At 34.5% G+C, this 16,934-nt stretch overlaps 1 protein-coding gene across 1 annotated transcript in view; it reads left to right on the top strand.

Moving 5' to 3' along the window:
• Nucleotides 1-16,934, top strand: part of DTNBP1 (dystrobrevin binding protein 1) — a 75,531-nt gene that overhangs the window by 9,895 nt on the left and 48,702 nt on the right. Inside the window, exons 5-6 of the mRNA XM_068931746.1 lie at nucleotides 652-784; nucleotides 8,831-8,963. Of these exons, the coding sequence (XP_068787847.1) occupies nucleotides 652-784; nucleotides 8,831-8,963 (266 nt within the window). The remainder of the gene's footprint in view (nucleotides 1-651; nucleotides 785-8,830; nucleotides 8,964-16,934) is intronic.

Genomic DNA, 16,934 nt, shown 5'->3' with positions numbered 1-16,934 from the left:
TATAGAGTATTTTAAATGAGCAGAGTCTTCCTATTAACATAGACAGCTGTATTAGTATTCCCGTTTTGATTTTGAGGTTACAGAGATAAAGCGTGACACAAAGTTGTAACTTCTGATAATGAATCCTAGAACTATTTCTTCTAAATCGAATGTGTTCTGTTTTCTGGTGTGCTGATAGGTGGAAAAGTACTGACAGGAGTGCCAAGTGGGCTAAGCTAACTTAGTTCTCCTGATTATTGTCAATTTCATTGAGTTTTATTGATTAAATTGGCATGATTTGCAACATTAAACGATCAAGTTTAAATACCTTACATTGCAGCACTGCTATGTTTTTATTGTGTAGCAGCTCAACGCTGCTGTCCAAGTTCTAGATATGATATTCTTATTTACAATTAATAAAACACACAGAATATTTTCCATGTTTATTGATATTTTGAGGAGTAACTTCTTAGCTTGTTTTCATCTATGCATTTTGGTATAAATATTCCATACTATGGGCACTTCCTTCTTCAGTGTACTATATATGATTCAGAGAAGTATAAAAATCTCAGTGTAGTAAGGTTGCAGATGCGTGAATTCTAAAAATGCATCAAGAAACTTATACATGGGTGCATCAATTGGCAAGTAAGTTAAAGAGTCTATCTGTTTCAGCTGGTGGATAGTGAAGTTGTGATGCTTTCTGCACACTGGGAAAAGAAAAGGAATAGTCTGGTGGAACTACACGAGCAGCTCCGACAAATACCTGGGTTTTTAGAGGATCTGGAATGTCTCACAGCAAGCCTAGGTAAGATTTTCTAGACGTAACAAGTATTCGAGTCGATACAGAGGATTTGACCAAAGTTCGTCTGTTGTGAACTTTCTGATTATTTATAAGACAAAGGATGTATTTGGGAGAAAAATTAAATCCTTTGTCTTATAAAACAGTAGTTCTTAAACAAACTGACTATATAAAAGAGCAACATTCGTAGTGGCTACTCTCCCAGCAGTTAAAATACGTGCGTTACTATTTGGGAAAAAAAGTTGTATGGCAACTGCATGTCCTGGTTTGTAGAGTTGAAAATAATTGTTATTGAAGTCTTTCCTTTTTAAATTCCTACAGATTTGCAAGTAGTCTGAACACTCATGTACATAGTTCCCCTTATTTGATTCCGTTTGTGCCATTTAATAAAATATATTTTTTTTTTTGCATGAGGGAGAAATTTATCTGGCTTGGGACACTTCCAAGTCAGCATTTTTTTGCAGAGAATAATTGTTGAATCCAAAGCTAGCTTCCATAGTTTAAATCAGCATGCAGGGTTAAACTATTCTTAAGTGATACCTAGCTTATTCATAGGTAAGAGTAGCAAGACTACATATTAAGGTTGTCAAATACCTCATGTCTGTTGAAGGTCCTATTTGTTATAACTTTACTAAACGTTTGTAAGAGGAATACTTAAGTGGGCTACTTCTGAAAAACTCCAATACAAAACAGTTGAGCTACCGCTGAAAATGAAATTTGTTCTGGCCTCTTTTTAGTCTCTGAAAAGCTCTAGTGTACCTGTGCCTTGACACAGAGACTCAACACTTTACAAGTAGCTAGCCTCTCTGTCAACAGTAGGGTTGCTCAAGTTGCATCAAACTAAGCTTTTGAAAAACTGCTGTCACTGCTTGGATTTTAGCAGCTAAATTCTCCAGAGACTCTGTCTGCACTAGTGTTTTTTAAGTTCTTTTTTTGGGGGGAGGGGGCAGATCTGCGTGCTGATTTGAGGAAAGGGAAAGTTTTTTGTTTGTTCAAAGGTTAATGCCTCATTCCTCCATAGCCGGTGGAAATGTATGTATCAGTTCTTGTTTCTAAGTAGACTAGCAATAACTATTTCTTTCTCAAGCAAGGAAAATATTTCATTATTTATTATAATAATCTTATGCCACGTTATTTTGCAAGGCTTTATGATGTGTGGTAACTATTTAATGTTCGATTTTTGAAAAGCTCTTATTTTGTAAGGAAATGTCAATTCAAATAATGATATATTTAAATACTGATTTGAATATCATCATGCTTAAAGAGATGCAGTCCACAGCTAGACCAAAGATTTAAAAAAAGCAATAAAACCTCATGGAATTGTCTTTATAGTTCGTAACAGCAAATGTTATAAATCCTGAATAAATTGGGATTATCCTGCGATTCATAACATTACGGTTTTATGAACCAGAATTAATCTCATCCTGGCTTCTCAGTTAGTCTAAGGAGGCTCAGTGTCCTTCGAATATTTTTGATTTTGCATGAGCAGGATTTCAGGAAGCATTAAACAGATTACTTTAGGAAGTTAATGAATTTTGAAGTCCATTGCTAAGGTTGTGAGATTTTGAACTAAATCTTCTAGCCTCACCTCATATGTCAGATTTCAGATAATTCACCTAGAGGTTTTAGTTGTTCCTCCTATGGGTTTTGGGGGATTGTTTTTCTTCTGATAAATTTTATAGAGAGTGTTTTTAAAGCCTTCCTATTCGAAATGAAAATGCTTTAATTGGAGATATATATGTGTGTGTGTGTGTGTGTGTGTGTATATATATATATATATAAAAATATATATAAAATATTATATTATAAATTTAATTTGATATACCTTTAAACCTCTACAGTTCTGGAAGTGATTTACTAGAAGTTAGCTGTGATATTCCACTCACTGTTTTTAGTTTTTATTACTCTGAACTGTCTGCTTTTTCTAAACAAAAACTTAATTGTCCCTTGGAAAAGTGAATAAATACAGTAAGTGTAAAGTTTGAGTAGAATGAGTGAAACGTTCAGTAAAAGAACATGGATATAGAATTGAACTGTTGTGTCCTGGGTTGTGCAGGCAAGGGGTAATTTTGCTCACATTCTTTGTTTCAGAAGGGTAATAGTTCTGTGTTTTGACATGAGATACGTTAATGCTTTAATTTTAAAAGTAGATACGGAACTCTGGTTGATTTTGGTAAAAGAAATACCAGAATATGAAAAAAAGCCTTTTTAGTGACCTACTAAAATTAACATGAATCATCCTCAGATTCTTCAGCTTTTGCTCTGTATAACAAGAAGAACTTTCACTAAAACTAAACAAGTGAAGTCCTGTAACTTAGGTAATCACATACCAGACATCCCTCTCTTCCAGGTAAAAACTATATATTCATTTGCGTCATAAATTTATTGTATTATATGGCATCCTGAAAATGTCATAAAAAGCCTTGAAGGAAAAAAATTATGCTTGTGTCAATGAAAAGGAGTTAATGCCTTTCAGAGTTCAGCATTTGAATGATCGATTAAGACTATTTTTATTAGAGATGTTGAAGAAGATATCTACTTGCCGATGTCTGACATACTAATTCAAAGATAAAATATGACTCCATGTTTTAGCCTGGGGAATTTTGCTCAAATATGCATTTTAATTTCAGCAAATTAACAGAAAAAAACTTGATCCAAATGCAATTTTAGCATTTTTTAGCAAATATTAAGTTGATATTGGGTTCATAAAGGCTGGTCGTGAATGGATGACGTAGGGTGGAAATACCTGGACTGGTGAGCCTGGGAAGAATATAAGCCTGGGTATAGTTAAAGTGGTGGCTTCTTAATCTTTAACAAATAGTTCTTTGAGAAGTATGGGTCAGATGGGGTGCGTGAATCTGTTAGGAAAGCAGAGACTTTTAGCGCTGCTTAGGGAGGTATCTTTGTTCATATCTTGAGCAAAAGGCCCTGCTTTATTTTCAAGTTGTATATCAACTAAGAAAGTGGCCATTTCATAGCTTTGTAAATTTAAGTCCAATTCATTTAAGAAAGCACGAGAATTTAATATAAAAAAAAATAGAGGAAGCCATAATACCTTTATTTCAGAAGTGGGATTAAAGGCTTCGTAATGTTTTCTTTGGCCTTGTAGTAAAACTAGAGAACCACCAGGTCACAATAATTATAATTGGTTTCTCATTGAATCTGAAATTTTTGTTTTGGTTACACTTGAACTACTTTGAGAACTTATTCTCTTATGCCCTATTTGGGGTTCTTGTTTTGCCTTAAAAAGTATATGTCATTAAGAGAATATTCATATTTTTAAATTTGATTTAAAAAATTCCAGTGATGTTTGCAACTTGAATAATGCATTGTACCTCCAGCAACATTTTGTATTATGAGTATGGTATTTTTCTTTGGTTCATTGCATTAACTTGTAGATAGTTTCTAAAACAATACTTTTAGGAGGGACAGGTGTAGTGAATGACAGCCCATAGACTGTGTCTTTGGAGAAGAGACAAGTGTCTGAGGAAGAGAAGTCGTCAGTTTGTTGTCATCTCTATTTGTTAATTTTGCTTGTGTCACGATTTAGCTATTACTAGATATCAGTTAAGTAAGATTAGATTTAAGACCAAAAAAATACATTAATCAAGATTTTTCACAAAACTGGCATTTGAACTTTGGTTTCTGACTTGCATCTGGTCAGTTAAATAACAGTTTCTTTTTTAGTAGCATCTACAGTTGATGGCTCTCTAAAAGGAGCTTAATTAATGTTTTGTGATCCTGAAATCTAGAATGTAGATTCCCTAGGAGACTGAAGCATCAGCTTTATTTTGAAATAGTTTTTAGTGGTTTCTTTTTGATTTTAAGATTATTCTTAAAGGCAGGAGAGCTGTAAACACTAGTACTGTAATTTAATAACGGTTTGCAGTTGGGAAAATGTTTTAAGAAAATCATATTTGCTTATTATTTGAAACAGTTTTTTTAACTAGTTGTTTAAAAACTACTGATACTTTTCTTCCTTTCTTGAGTTTCATTGAGATAAAGTAGGAGTTATCTTTTACTGCGAAAAATTAAGGAAAGTATAGGGAAAGTAAGTAAAAGCAGGCAATTTAAACAATACAGTGTAATGCTACCTCTGCTCAACAGGGAAGTTTTCTTTTGTAGGCTTCAGGACAGAATGTCTCAGCAGAGAAGGTTGTTTTACAAGGTGTGTGTATATATATATGTATATATATATATATATACATATATAAGCCATATATTTTGATGTTTTAAAACTAAAAATGAGCGGAGAAGGAAAAAAGTCCTAGTATGACAGTTGTGGTTTCAGCAAAGAAGCTACTATAGCTTAATGTAAGTGATATGATAGTATCTGTGCTTAAAATATTAAAAAACAAAAAAGGAGCACTAACTGTAATTCTGTAAACAGTTTGAAGTGTTGCAGTTGAATTGAACTCTTCTTGTATACATTTGTCTTTCACGCCTACTTTTTAAGCATAGTAATCTATGTCTGTCTGACCTAGAGGTAGAGAGAATATTTTTGATGTAATTGTTCTCATCCTCTCTGTTTTCTGCCTTTTTAGCTTTTAGTCAGAAAAAGAATGAACTTTGTAGAAATGTCTTCCATAGTGATTGGTGGCTTCGTATTTCTAGATGCTGGGACAGTGCAGGAAAGCTACCTTTAAAATTATTGTAGGGAAATTTGAAAATTCTAATATTTTCTGATGCACAGGTGTGATTTAGGTTTTCTGAATTTTTTTTTTTAAACTACTGCAGAACTACAGAAAACATTGGTAAAAAGACATGATGCACAGTAAACTTAAACTAGTTCAACTTTAGAAAGAAAATTTTTAAGGTATAAAGATTTTATTTGTGATAGTTGAACTCTGGATGAATATTTTAATACCTGAATAGCTGGTAAACTGAGAAAACTTAACGTTTCTGATGAAAGATAATTGAATCTCATGTCAGCTAATCAACATGAAAATAATCTAAAAAAATTGAAAATAAAATGTTAAACTTGTAGTAGTGTTGTTATAGCTGTGATAGTGTAAGAAATAACTATGCCAGTTACCAGCCAAAATAATATCATTGGAAAAATGTAGTTGAAAGTACAAGTCTCTTTTTTCAGCTAAATATATTATTTCTACCTAGCGTAGCATTTCACTATATAAGAAAATTTTTAATCTACAGATACAATGAATTTTTCCTGCCCCTTTTAAAACTTAAACAGGAGTATATTTCTTTTTTATAACAGTGATATTTCAGAGTGCAATGGTGGTTGTTCCCTAAACATATGGTTGTGGGGTTTCTTGAAGGAAGAGCTGCCTGTCAAAAGACAGATATGAATCCTCTGAGCTAAAAGTTCTACATACAGAGGAACTCAGTACCTACAATGTTTTGATTTCTTACATTTCGTTAACTGTGCCTATCCTAAATGAGCTGAAGTCCTATTATTCTTGTCTCTATCTAAATTAGAGACCCATGTAAAAAGAAGGGCATGTAGCTACTCTTTAGAGCGTTACCTGATTTTCTGGGGCAGTTTCATTCTAAGTGCCACTGTACACTGGCAATGATGAATTTCTAAATTTTGCGTTTTTGGTAAATACTTTTTTAAAAGTGTGGGTTTATTTATCTGTGGATATAGATAAGAGCTGATTAAAATATTGCGGTTAAAATATTAAGTTTCACCTTCATTAAATAAGTAGATTTGTTTCAGGTTTTTTTTTTTGATACATTGCTTACATTTTTGTTTGAGTTGGAGAGAAACTTTAGTTCACAACCACAGGTGTTGCAATGCTGTAAGATAATCTTGAATTTTGTTTTGTGAAAAGCAGTTAAGTTTTGTTTCATTTCAGGAAGCAAATTCTGAAATCTTCATTGCTGCAGCAAAGCAGGATTGTTGCCTTCTGGAGATATGTTAAGTGTTTATCCTCATTCTTCAGAAGCATATGTAGTGTTCTCTGCAGGTTCCACTAGAGGCTGCTCAAATGCCTAGTAATAGGAATCTGTTGGACTCTAGAATTCTCTCTTCCTGTTTTTATTTGCCTGTTCTTTGTTGTTGATTTTTTTTAAAAACGTAATTTCAGTACTGACTGCAGCAAAATTGTTTGTTTTTTAAGTTGGCATAACAGTGGTTAGTAGGTCCCTTACTAAATTATCTTGAGTCCTGCTGTGCCTGTGAATTTTGCAAATTAGTAAATAAGCAATCATTCTGAAAAACAAGTCAACGTAATACAGACACGTGAATTTTAATGCACTCAGAAAAGTCCATTCCTTAAGCGAAAAGGGACCACCAGCACTAATTATAGTCATGGTATTACCCTTTGCGTACATCTTTAATTTGTGAGAGAGGTAGTTGAGTATTTGGTAGACAATGCATATTCCCCATCATAATCTGTAGATCTAAGAGCAATTTTTTCCTCACACTTCTTTCCATATTAATTGTAACGGCTTTATTGTGAAATCATATTCACATGATATGTATACAGATAAATAATTTACAGAAAGTTTTGCCAGTTATGAGACTCTTGTATTTCTCTTTTTGACTGCTGTGGATATAGTACTTTACTATTTTCTTAGAGGCAAAAAAAAAAAACCCTTATGAAGTAGTTGGAGCTGAACATGTGTAACACGCATGCTAGGGAGTTTGTTCACAGAGTCTTAGCTTTTGCTATTCTATGGGAACCGTTAGAATAGCAATTTCTAATTTGGTAATGGCTAAAAAAATGAAATTTGCTATACTCCAAGACAGGCCCCAACTAGGATAGCCTAGCCAGAATTGGAGATTTGACAGTGATGCCTTCACATGCTTGTTCTTTCCTTCTCCTGAGCATCCAAAAAAGGAAAATGTGGACTTTAAATCACTTTTTCTACCTTGATCTTACTAATTATTGTCTTGCTTCATAAAGATTACTTCTTTCTGTTACAGGCAAAAGTGAGACATTTGCTAAAACTCAGAATTGCTTTAGGTTTTCTGCCATCTCTTTCCATCCTCTGTGTAGTTCTTTGTATCAACAGTTTACACACTGTGACAAATTAGTATACCTCTCTTAACTGCAAACTCCCTTCTGTTATGTGGTTTCCACTTGCATTTTAAAGCATGTTTATTTGTTCTTCCACCTGCAATTTACCTTCCCTTTGGGATAGAAGAAGTCCTGACGTTCAAATGTTGAATAACTGTCCTGAATTCCCTCAGGTCCACCCTAGAGTGACAAGCTGATCACAGTTTTGGAAAATTAGTTTTTCCACTTTAGGATCCTGAAAAGGGACATAGAGTTGATCGTTAATCACCTGTAGCAATGACAGTCCGTTTATACGTGATTTACATAGGATAGTTCAGGTCGGAAGGGACCTCAGGAGGTCTCTAGTCCAAATTCCTGCTCAAAGCAGGGTGAGCTGTGCAACTAGACCATGTTATTCAGGGCTTTTCATAGGCAAGAACTCTTCAGGTTGAGACTCTGAATGGTTATGGTTAAAGAAAAGACCAGGATCAAGAGGTTTTCCATGTTTTTTTGTGCATGTGTGTGTGTAGATATCTAAAACTAGAGAATAGAGATTTGTCTGTTGGTAAAGGATCTACCTTTAAAATAATTTTTCAGAGTCTCTTTCTTGTATATTGTCATGAGGTCAAGCAGGTTAAAATTCTCCAGGAATGCTTTATTAGTGCTCTGTTTGAATAATTTAAGATTAGTACTGGTCTTAGTCAGCAGAGTGTCCGTTCTTCAGATTGGTACCAGACAGCAGCGGGTAACTGGCAAGTGTGCCTGAGAAGCCAAGTTAAATAATGTGTTCTGGATGCTTCTGTTCCCCAAATATAGACCACAAGCCTGTCAGACCAAAATACAGGGGCAAATGTAGTGGTTCACCCTCTTACTGCGGAGGGAACTTCAGCTAGGTCTTACTTATGTAGCTCATATGCTTCACCCTTCATTATGTGATGTGGACTGAGGTTTATTTATCTTTCTGATCCATTTATGTATGTGTAATTATTACCTTGTTAATTATTTATCTTTATGAATTCCTGTTTCTGGTGGGGTAATTTGTCCATCTATTGATACAATTTGATATTCATATAAGTATTTCCTATAGCCCAGCTAGAAGCAAACTTTGAGGAAATGGAGAATCATCTATTGTGTCTTGAGGACCTATGTGAACAGTGTGAGTTGGAAAGATACAAGTGTATGCAGACATTACAGCTGGAAAACTACAAGAAAACAAAAAGGTAAATAAAACAATACTATGAATATAAGTTAGCATAAAATACAAGCTTTTTGTGAAATTTTCCTTACAGAATACTATTCCTTTTGTTTTAACCTTTTAAAGAAGCAGTAATCTTTGCGAGGAAGTTGCAAATTTGTGATAGATTTATTGAGTGTTGGTCTAATTCTTGTAGATGGACAGCAAGTATGTATTTGGAAAATTATCACTACATTGTTGCTAATATGAAGTTATACTTATTACTGACTATAAACAGTTGAAGTAAGGGCTGTTGTTAAAAAGTACTCATAAATTATTCTTGTTTTAATCTCTTGCCATGTTTTTTTTATTTTCCCTTTTTTCTGTACATTTATAATGTACAGTTAGGAACTACTTTTCCTCTATCATATTTTCAGTTCTATCCTGTCCATGAGTATCTTTCACTCCATATGATAGCTACTACTCTTCAGCCATTCTTTTGCTCTCAAAAGCCAGGCACTACTGCTACACAGAATCAATAGCAGGATGTGCAGCAGTATGTGTGAAAAATCAGCCACAGAATTCCCAGCTCTTGTACTTTGTGTTTACATAGGTGAAGTAGCAAGAGAGAAACGTTAAAAAAAAACAGTAGAATGTAGATTTTTGATTTTCTTATTTTTGTTACAGTGCCAAAAAAACTTTAATGAAGGAGATAGGAAAAGCAGTATTGTTTGCATTGTATAAATGAGAAAATGAGTTAAAGTGAAGGACTTTGACAAATTCTCCAGTAACCCGTGTTAGGAAATGGTGGATAGATCTGCTGACCGACATTAACAGGTCTAACAGGCACTGACATGGGAATACCAGATTACTTCATCCATCTCTCAGGTGTTAGCCAAGGAAAGCACCCTAGCTCCCTTCCCAGTTCTCCTGATTGTAGAAGCAAGTTTGACTCTTGTGGTATGGTCAGAACAACAGGTTTGGTTTATTGTCCTGCTTAGGCTGTGGGTGATCCAAGGGTACAGGCTGCCTGACAGGTTCCCCAGACAGCACTGATCGTGATTTGAATACTTTATGTCTTTTCCTTTTCCTTGACCCTCGTTTTTGCAAACCTTATGCTTCTTTTTTTTTTTAATCCCAGTCTCCTCTCAAATAAACAATCAAGCCCTATTTACTTTTTCCTCATTCGTCCTGCTTTTGTGATATCTGCACTCAAATTTGGTATTTTTGATACTGTCATCCAGGGAATCGTGGCCCTCTATCGTATTACTCTATGGTTACTTAGGTACTGCCGGCATTTCCAGTTCTGCCTCTCAAAAGGTCCTCAGTATTCGCCTTCAGTTGTCTGTGAAGTTTGGCTGTTTCTCATAGAACTTCCCTTTAAACAGCTGGGAAATCTAGCTATCCCTCATGGTGCTATCTGTAACTTTTGTCAGCTTCTTAAAATGCTACAATCCAACAGTTTTGCGTGCCAGGTCCTGTCATTTTTCCACATCCTTTTCTGTCACTTTAATCTCAGGCCAGGGCCTAATCAGTGGCGTCATCATTTTCCTGCAACCTGCACTTCCTTTTTTTCAACCAGCCCAATGCTGTTTCCCCCTCCCAAGAAGAAGCAATAGTAGTCAGTAAGGAAGGCTGAGTATTCAGTCTTACTGAGTTACTAAATGATTAAATATTTAGGAGTAGTATCTTCAGGATTTTAAATAAGTGTTAATTTTCATCTAAATTTGAAATGTGTAAAGGACTAAATTTCTACCCAGTAAAATACAGTAATGTTTCTGAAGTTTTCTGAGAAGTTTGTTTCTTTTCTCTCTCTTTCTCTCTCTCTCTCTCTCTCTTTTCACCCCCCAACTTCTGCTTTCAACGTTAAAATAAAGTGTTAAACTGTTCCTTACTCTACTTAACCGTCTAATCAGTTTTATAAATAGAATGCTAAGCAAACTACTTAACATAATTGTAAGCTGATTACAGTTGGCCAGATCTAGACAAAACAGGAAAATTGCAGGTAATTTCTGGTTCATCATTACCAGGGTACTTATTTAGGTAAGAAATTAACAACTGCAAGGACATTTGCCAGTGTGGATGCTTGAAGAATGAACAGGCAGTTAACTCAATGTGAGTGTGACGTGTTATATCTATGTTTGGAACTCATATTCTGTCTTCCTCTCTTTAGTGTTTGGTGTCTTTTACTGTGATACCACATACTGAAGGAATCAAGTGAGCGTTCAGGAGGCTACATTCTTTCGTACAATATTATTTTCAGAGAGGGAGTGGTTTTGTTTAAAAAGGTATTTCCTTTGTCTTGACAATATAGGAATAAAGACTAGCATGAACACAGCTCTAGGAACTATAGTTATTGTAAGGATGCAACAAAAAGTAATTTTATGATAAAGTTAAATACCTGAGCTTCTAGCCCAAGCATCTGTAGTAAGTCTTTTGAAAAATCTTGCTATATGAAAGATTTAGAAGAAATGGTGCTTTAGGTCACCATTAAACCTTTGAAATGCAGCTTATCATAGCTATGGGAACTGACTTTCAGAAACAGGTCTCCTTATTAAATAGAGCAACTTTATTTCAGTTCAAGCAGATCGATTTTTCTCCTTATGTCATTGTGTTGAGTACTAGCTTAAAAGTATATTGATCAACCGAAGATATTTTCCACAATAGATTTTAAAGCTTGGCCTTTGGAGGGTTGTTTTTTCTGTGTTTGCATCTCTGGATTTTTGATATTCTGTCTATCTCTCTGTCTTCTCTCTGTCTGTCTGTCTGTCTCTCTCTCTCTTTTTTTTTTTTTTTTTTTAATCCACTGATCAGGGTACAAATATTGTTTTGTGAAGTCTAGATTCTACCTTTGTTTTCACTGGTTAGTCTCACTGCAATTGTTTGCATGTATGTTAACATTAACCCATTCTATTTTGTTTCCTGTGCTTTTCTCAAGCACGGTTTTACTTCCCTTCCATTAATCCTCCCAGTGAGGTTGTACTACTTCCGATTCCAGAAATCTCTTTGTATATCTCCAAACTTCTATGGCACTTGTGGCATTCCCAAGGCTGTGCGCCCTGTGTCATTTAGGAAGCATTGTCAGAAGTTCACTTCTGGGCTAATTATATGCAATGAATTGCAGGTTTACGGCATAAGACAGATTATTTTGTCCTGAAACTATACTTGCTCTGAAGCTCTTAGTAACATTTGAATCCAGTTCAGGAAGATGACTGGTTTCTGAAAAATAACAACTTCTGGTTATTTTGTCAATTAAAAGGAGTTGACAAACAGTAACATTTAATAGGAACACGTTCCAGGTAGCAAAGAGTCTTTGTCACTGGAATTGAGTGAATAGATTTTACTCTGTGTCATTTGACTTCCAACTTAATTGTCTGAATTTTAAATTTTTAGGAATTCTTGTTTAAGAATCTGTTTTTTCAGTTTTTATCTGCTTTGAGAACAGACATAGAATAAGAAAAATGAAGGAAGATATCCAAAGTCCTGGATCTCTTCTCATTAGGTTATATTTCAACAGATAAATATTTAGTAATATTGCAAATGTCCATGGGAATAATTTTTTTCTGCCGGATGACATTTAAAGAAATACTTTACCTAAAGACAGAATAAGTTCTTAAAATGTAAATTTATTCCTAATTTTGCTTATCAAGTAATTTGTAATTCTCTGCTTTGGTAAGTAGCACACTGATTCAGGAGTTTGACAGATAGTAGTAATTCTTGTTAGATGCATTTCTGTGCTGATTAAATACTATTTTATGCCGCTAGAAGAGAAGAATGTTTGGTTCACTTTACAGCAGTTTTGTTTTATAGATTAGAGTTGTATATGTGAAAAAATGTCTTAACCAGTTATCAGTGTTAAATTTATTTCTTGGGTTTGTACTTGTATTGTTTTTATCCCTCTTTCTAGCTGCTTTGGGTGCATAAGGGGTAGTAAAGAATTCTGTAATTGCTACAATGGCTTATGTTAGGCCTGACCAACATAGTCTTGCAAAACTGAAATACAAAAAACTTCTTTGGACAGTTCAGACTAGTCTACTTTTTGGAAAAGTTCCTTCTAATTCCGGGCAATTAACTTGCTAACACCTAAAAATATTTTGTATTGCTATTTTTATACCATGTGCTGCTTTCAAATTTCCTGCAGTATCACTGAAAAATAGCTGCTTTTTTTTTTTTTTTCTGATCTTGTTTAACTTAAGTTAATATTATTGACCAGGGTCAGAAGAGAGTAGCTGGAATGGGCAGTACCCTACCTTACAAAGCTGTGTTTCCAAGAAGAAGGCACCTCAGTCTGTAGTCTTTACTTAAATCCTGTAACTTTCCCTAAGTGGTAAGCTAGAAGCAGTACTCTGTCTGATGACTCCCTTCCATCTGGCCGTGATAAATTTAAATTGTAGCTTTATAACACTTCTAAGCTTTACTTGTTAATTGGTCAAATGAAATTCTTGATAAGTAAAATGTATATTCATTGTTGCAAATCTTTCAAATAAGCATATTTTCTCCCTTCAAGCATTAAATGTACTGTGAAGTATTTCTAAGATTCTAGGTACATGTTTCGTTGTTCTCATCAAAATTGTCGTCAAAATAACGTTTCAGGCTGTATTCTTCTTGATCAGTGTTCTGGCTGGTATAACGTCTCAGCTCTTACAACTCTGTGTACCTGAGTCCATAACTAAGAGTTTGACAGGGAGGGGTGCAGAAACTATATTACCTTCAGGACAGCTTTCACGGTAGACATGCAGCAAGTGACCAGATTTGAGTTTTCATTAGGTCTTATTTTCCAGCTATAACTTGCTATGCCCGGAACAAAGAGTTCACATTGCAGAGATGTTATGTATGCTCCTATTTGACAGTCTGTATACAGAACTCTTTTCATGGGGATAACTAGTTGGGATTAATTTTATGGCCCTCACTGTTCATGGATATCAGTTATTGCAATTCTGTGGACAGATAGGTGGAATGAGAATTCCTGTTGATTCTGAAAAACTGGGTTCACGCAAGCATTGGAGAAGTTCCTTTGATAATTATGCCTCCTTTTGCATAATAGCAGGGCTCTGAACTTTTCTTCTGTCTGCAACAACACTAAGTGCCTATTTTGCATGCATCAAATGCAATGGAGTAGGCTGCTTTATAATTAGTGAATTTTGTTCACATAAGTGCTCCAAATATATGGAAATGTTGGGCAAGATTGATGAATGCGTAGCAGATCATAAAATTTCAGGCTCTTTACCACCAATTTGCATTATTTGCAAAGTGGGAATGTGCAAAAATTTTTTGTAACTTATAGTGACTTAATTTTGCTTTTCTACATGGTGGTCTTTCCTTGAAGTAGAAGGACAAATATTACATGTTGTAAAGAGATTTGTCACGTACCTGGAATTGTGACCTGGAATTACGGACTGACTGTTTTTGTTGGATCCACTGCATCTTCTAGCACCTTTTGTTGATATTTTCTAGAAAATGTTGAGTGTTATGTCAATCTTGCATAATTTTTCTCCACCTTAATGTAATGCTAATTGCTAGGCATAATGTACAAATCCTGTCAGTCTATTAGTACCAGCCATTCTTTGTCCAGAGTTATTTTACCAATAATGGATATGGATGGTTTAGGAATGGCTTAATCATTGTTTTGTTTTCTCCCTTCACCTCAGAATTACCTTATTTATTGAAGTATTTCATTGCTTGTGGCAGGAGAACTGGGCTTAGCTGTTTGCCATTGTCCCACTAAAATCCATTCTCTGCTTTAATGCAGAATTTAGCCTGTCTCTTAATAAATTCTGTCTCTTTTGAGTATGAATTATTTTCCCGAGATCTTTGTAATTCCTTTTCATTTGCATCTGAAAACAATTTGTTTGAAAATTTGTTTAAGAAGTGTAAGTTAAAGATATTTATTCGTAACACCTCTGAGGGAGGTTTTACATTCCTGTATTGCGGGAATGTATTGAGGGTGCAGGAAGTGGTGGAAGCTGTAACTTCTGTCCCAACGGCATTCGTGCTCTGTGGAACACAACAATGCAGCATTTTGGGTAAAAAGTGCATAGTTGGTTACAGGCTTCTTTTCTACTTTGTTTTTGTGGATTTGTGGCACTTATATGTTACTTTGGAATAACATTTGGCCAGTTTTTAAGCCTTGTAGAGTTTTGCTTTGTTTTGAATGCTAATACAGGAATTGGTGGCTAAGTTGAAAGCAAAACGAGAACAACTGGATCTTCTGCAAAACCTTACATTTGAAGACATAGGCATTTAGAGGAAGCTAAGAATTTCTTCCTTACTTCAAATTCCATTTTGGAATGTTTTCTTGTGCTAAATGATTTGTACAGTCTCTAAAAAGTGAATAAAAGACTTGATTGCTTTTAATGTTTTCAGTGATTTCATGTCCACCATTTCATCTGTTTTTAATGAATTTGCCCTGTTTTCTTCTCTTCTTTTGAATGATAGCCCCTGAAAGGTGACCCTCATTGTTCTTTGTCAAGATAAAAGTGTGTTTCTTTTTTGAAACCTCCAAAAAGAAATTTTTTTTGTGTACCCTGAAACTGCACATTGAGGATAATAGAGTAATGTTTGTTTCCAGTAGCATCTGTTAGCTTGATTACCAGTTGACATTTGCTGTTTTTGTTAGGAAAAACAAATTTTGTTTTGATCCATTGCATCTTCTGGAATGAAGTTGATGTTGAAGTCTTGCTGGAAGATATGGTGTAAAGACTTCAGTTGCTTTTGTAGCTTCATTTTGAATATAGAAGTAAAAGAGTCTCTGTTGCAAAATCATTTAAATTCCTTAGTACTTTGCTTTTCTGTATTATTGGATAAAATTTCACAGTTGAAGGTGAAGAAACCTGGCACGTCTTCAGTGCTTCTTCAGAGATGAGACAAAGAGATAACCTTGCCTTCTGCTTAATCCTGATCATATTTTAGTATGGTTTTTTTATTAGTTTTTTCAACTTAAGTCTATTCAATCTCAAAAGTAGATTTGAGATTCAAAGTTCAGTTTCCAAGTAGTAATTGACTTAAGTGATCTGAAGAGGGTGTTCAAGCATTTGGGGAAGATGAAAAAAAATATTTTGGTCGTAAGTGCTAATCTTAAGTACACAGAAAGAGCATTTAAATTATTTCTGGGCACCATAGAAGTCGCACAAGTTTTGTGTTCTTGTTTTTTTTGGCTTTTATTTCTGACAACATTCAGAATAAAGGCCCTCTCATTGCTTTTTAGCTAACTAAAGCTTGAGTCAGCTTTGCATCACTGAACTAAAGCTTTGAATCATTTTGGTAACTAAACTGTACTAGACACGACAGGTAAAATCCATTATCTGTAAGGTTTTGTTTTGGATCTTGTTAGATGGCAGAAATATTTTAAAATGCAATTTCTGATAAGCAATTATAGCTTATTTAAATGCTCATTCTTGTTTACAAATAGCATTTGCAACTCAACATTTATTAACATACTTCTTTGTAAAATCTTTTAAATTTAATACTCACTTTTTACCATCCATATGCTGTTTTGAGATTATAATTTGTTTTCACATGAAGCCAGTGGTCTGAATTTACTGATCATCTATTACTTTCAGAGTTAATTTTTGCATAGTCATTCCTGACATTCATTTGTGACTTTATTACTTTTTTATCAGCTTATTCCTTCCTTGAAGATAAAAGGTAGGAGTGTCAATTCTGCCTGCTGGCACCATTGTAAAGAACTTGGTGTTTCTGTACTCTCTAGATATTTAACTGAATTCCCTAGTGTTTTGTTATGTTTGGAAAACTGATCCTAGTCAGTGTTATAGCCCTTTGTAAGATGCGCTAGAACCTGAGAGCATTTTCCTACTTTCGTTAAGCAAAGTAAATTCTCATTGATATAAGTAACTTAAGCTGGGTGAGTTTGACTGCACTGGATTTTTCTTTTTTTTTTTAATTTACATTCTTATTTGGCTAGGTATTTTTCTGTGTTTCTGTGGGTTGAGATTATATAGGTGATATTTTGAGTTTACTGATGATGTTTATTATCTTTAGAAGAACAGAGAATAGTTTG

Source organism: Struthio camelus, chromosome 2 (assembly GCF_040807025.1).
Source record: "Struthio camelus isolate bStrCam1 chromosome 2, bStrCam1.hap1, whole genome shotgun sequence".
Classification (NCBI taxonomy): domain Eukaryota; kingdom Metazoa; phylum Chordata; class Aves; order Struthioniformes; family Struthionidae; genus Struthio; species Struthio camelus.
Note: the sequence above shows the minus strand (reverse complement) of the source record. Positions and strands in the feature narration are given on the sequence as shown.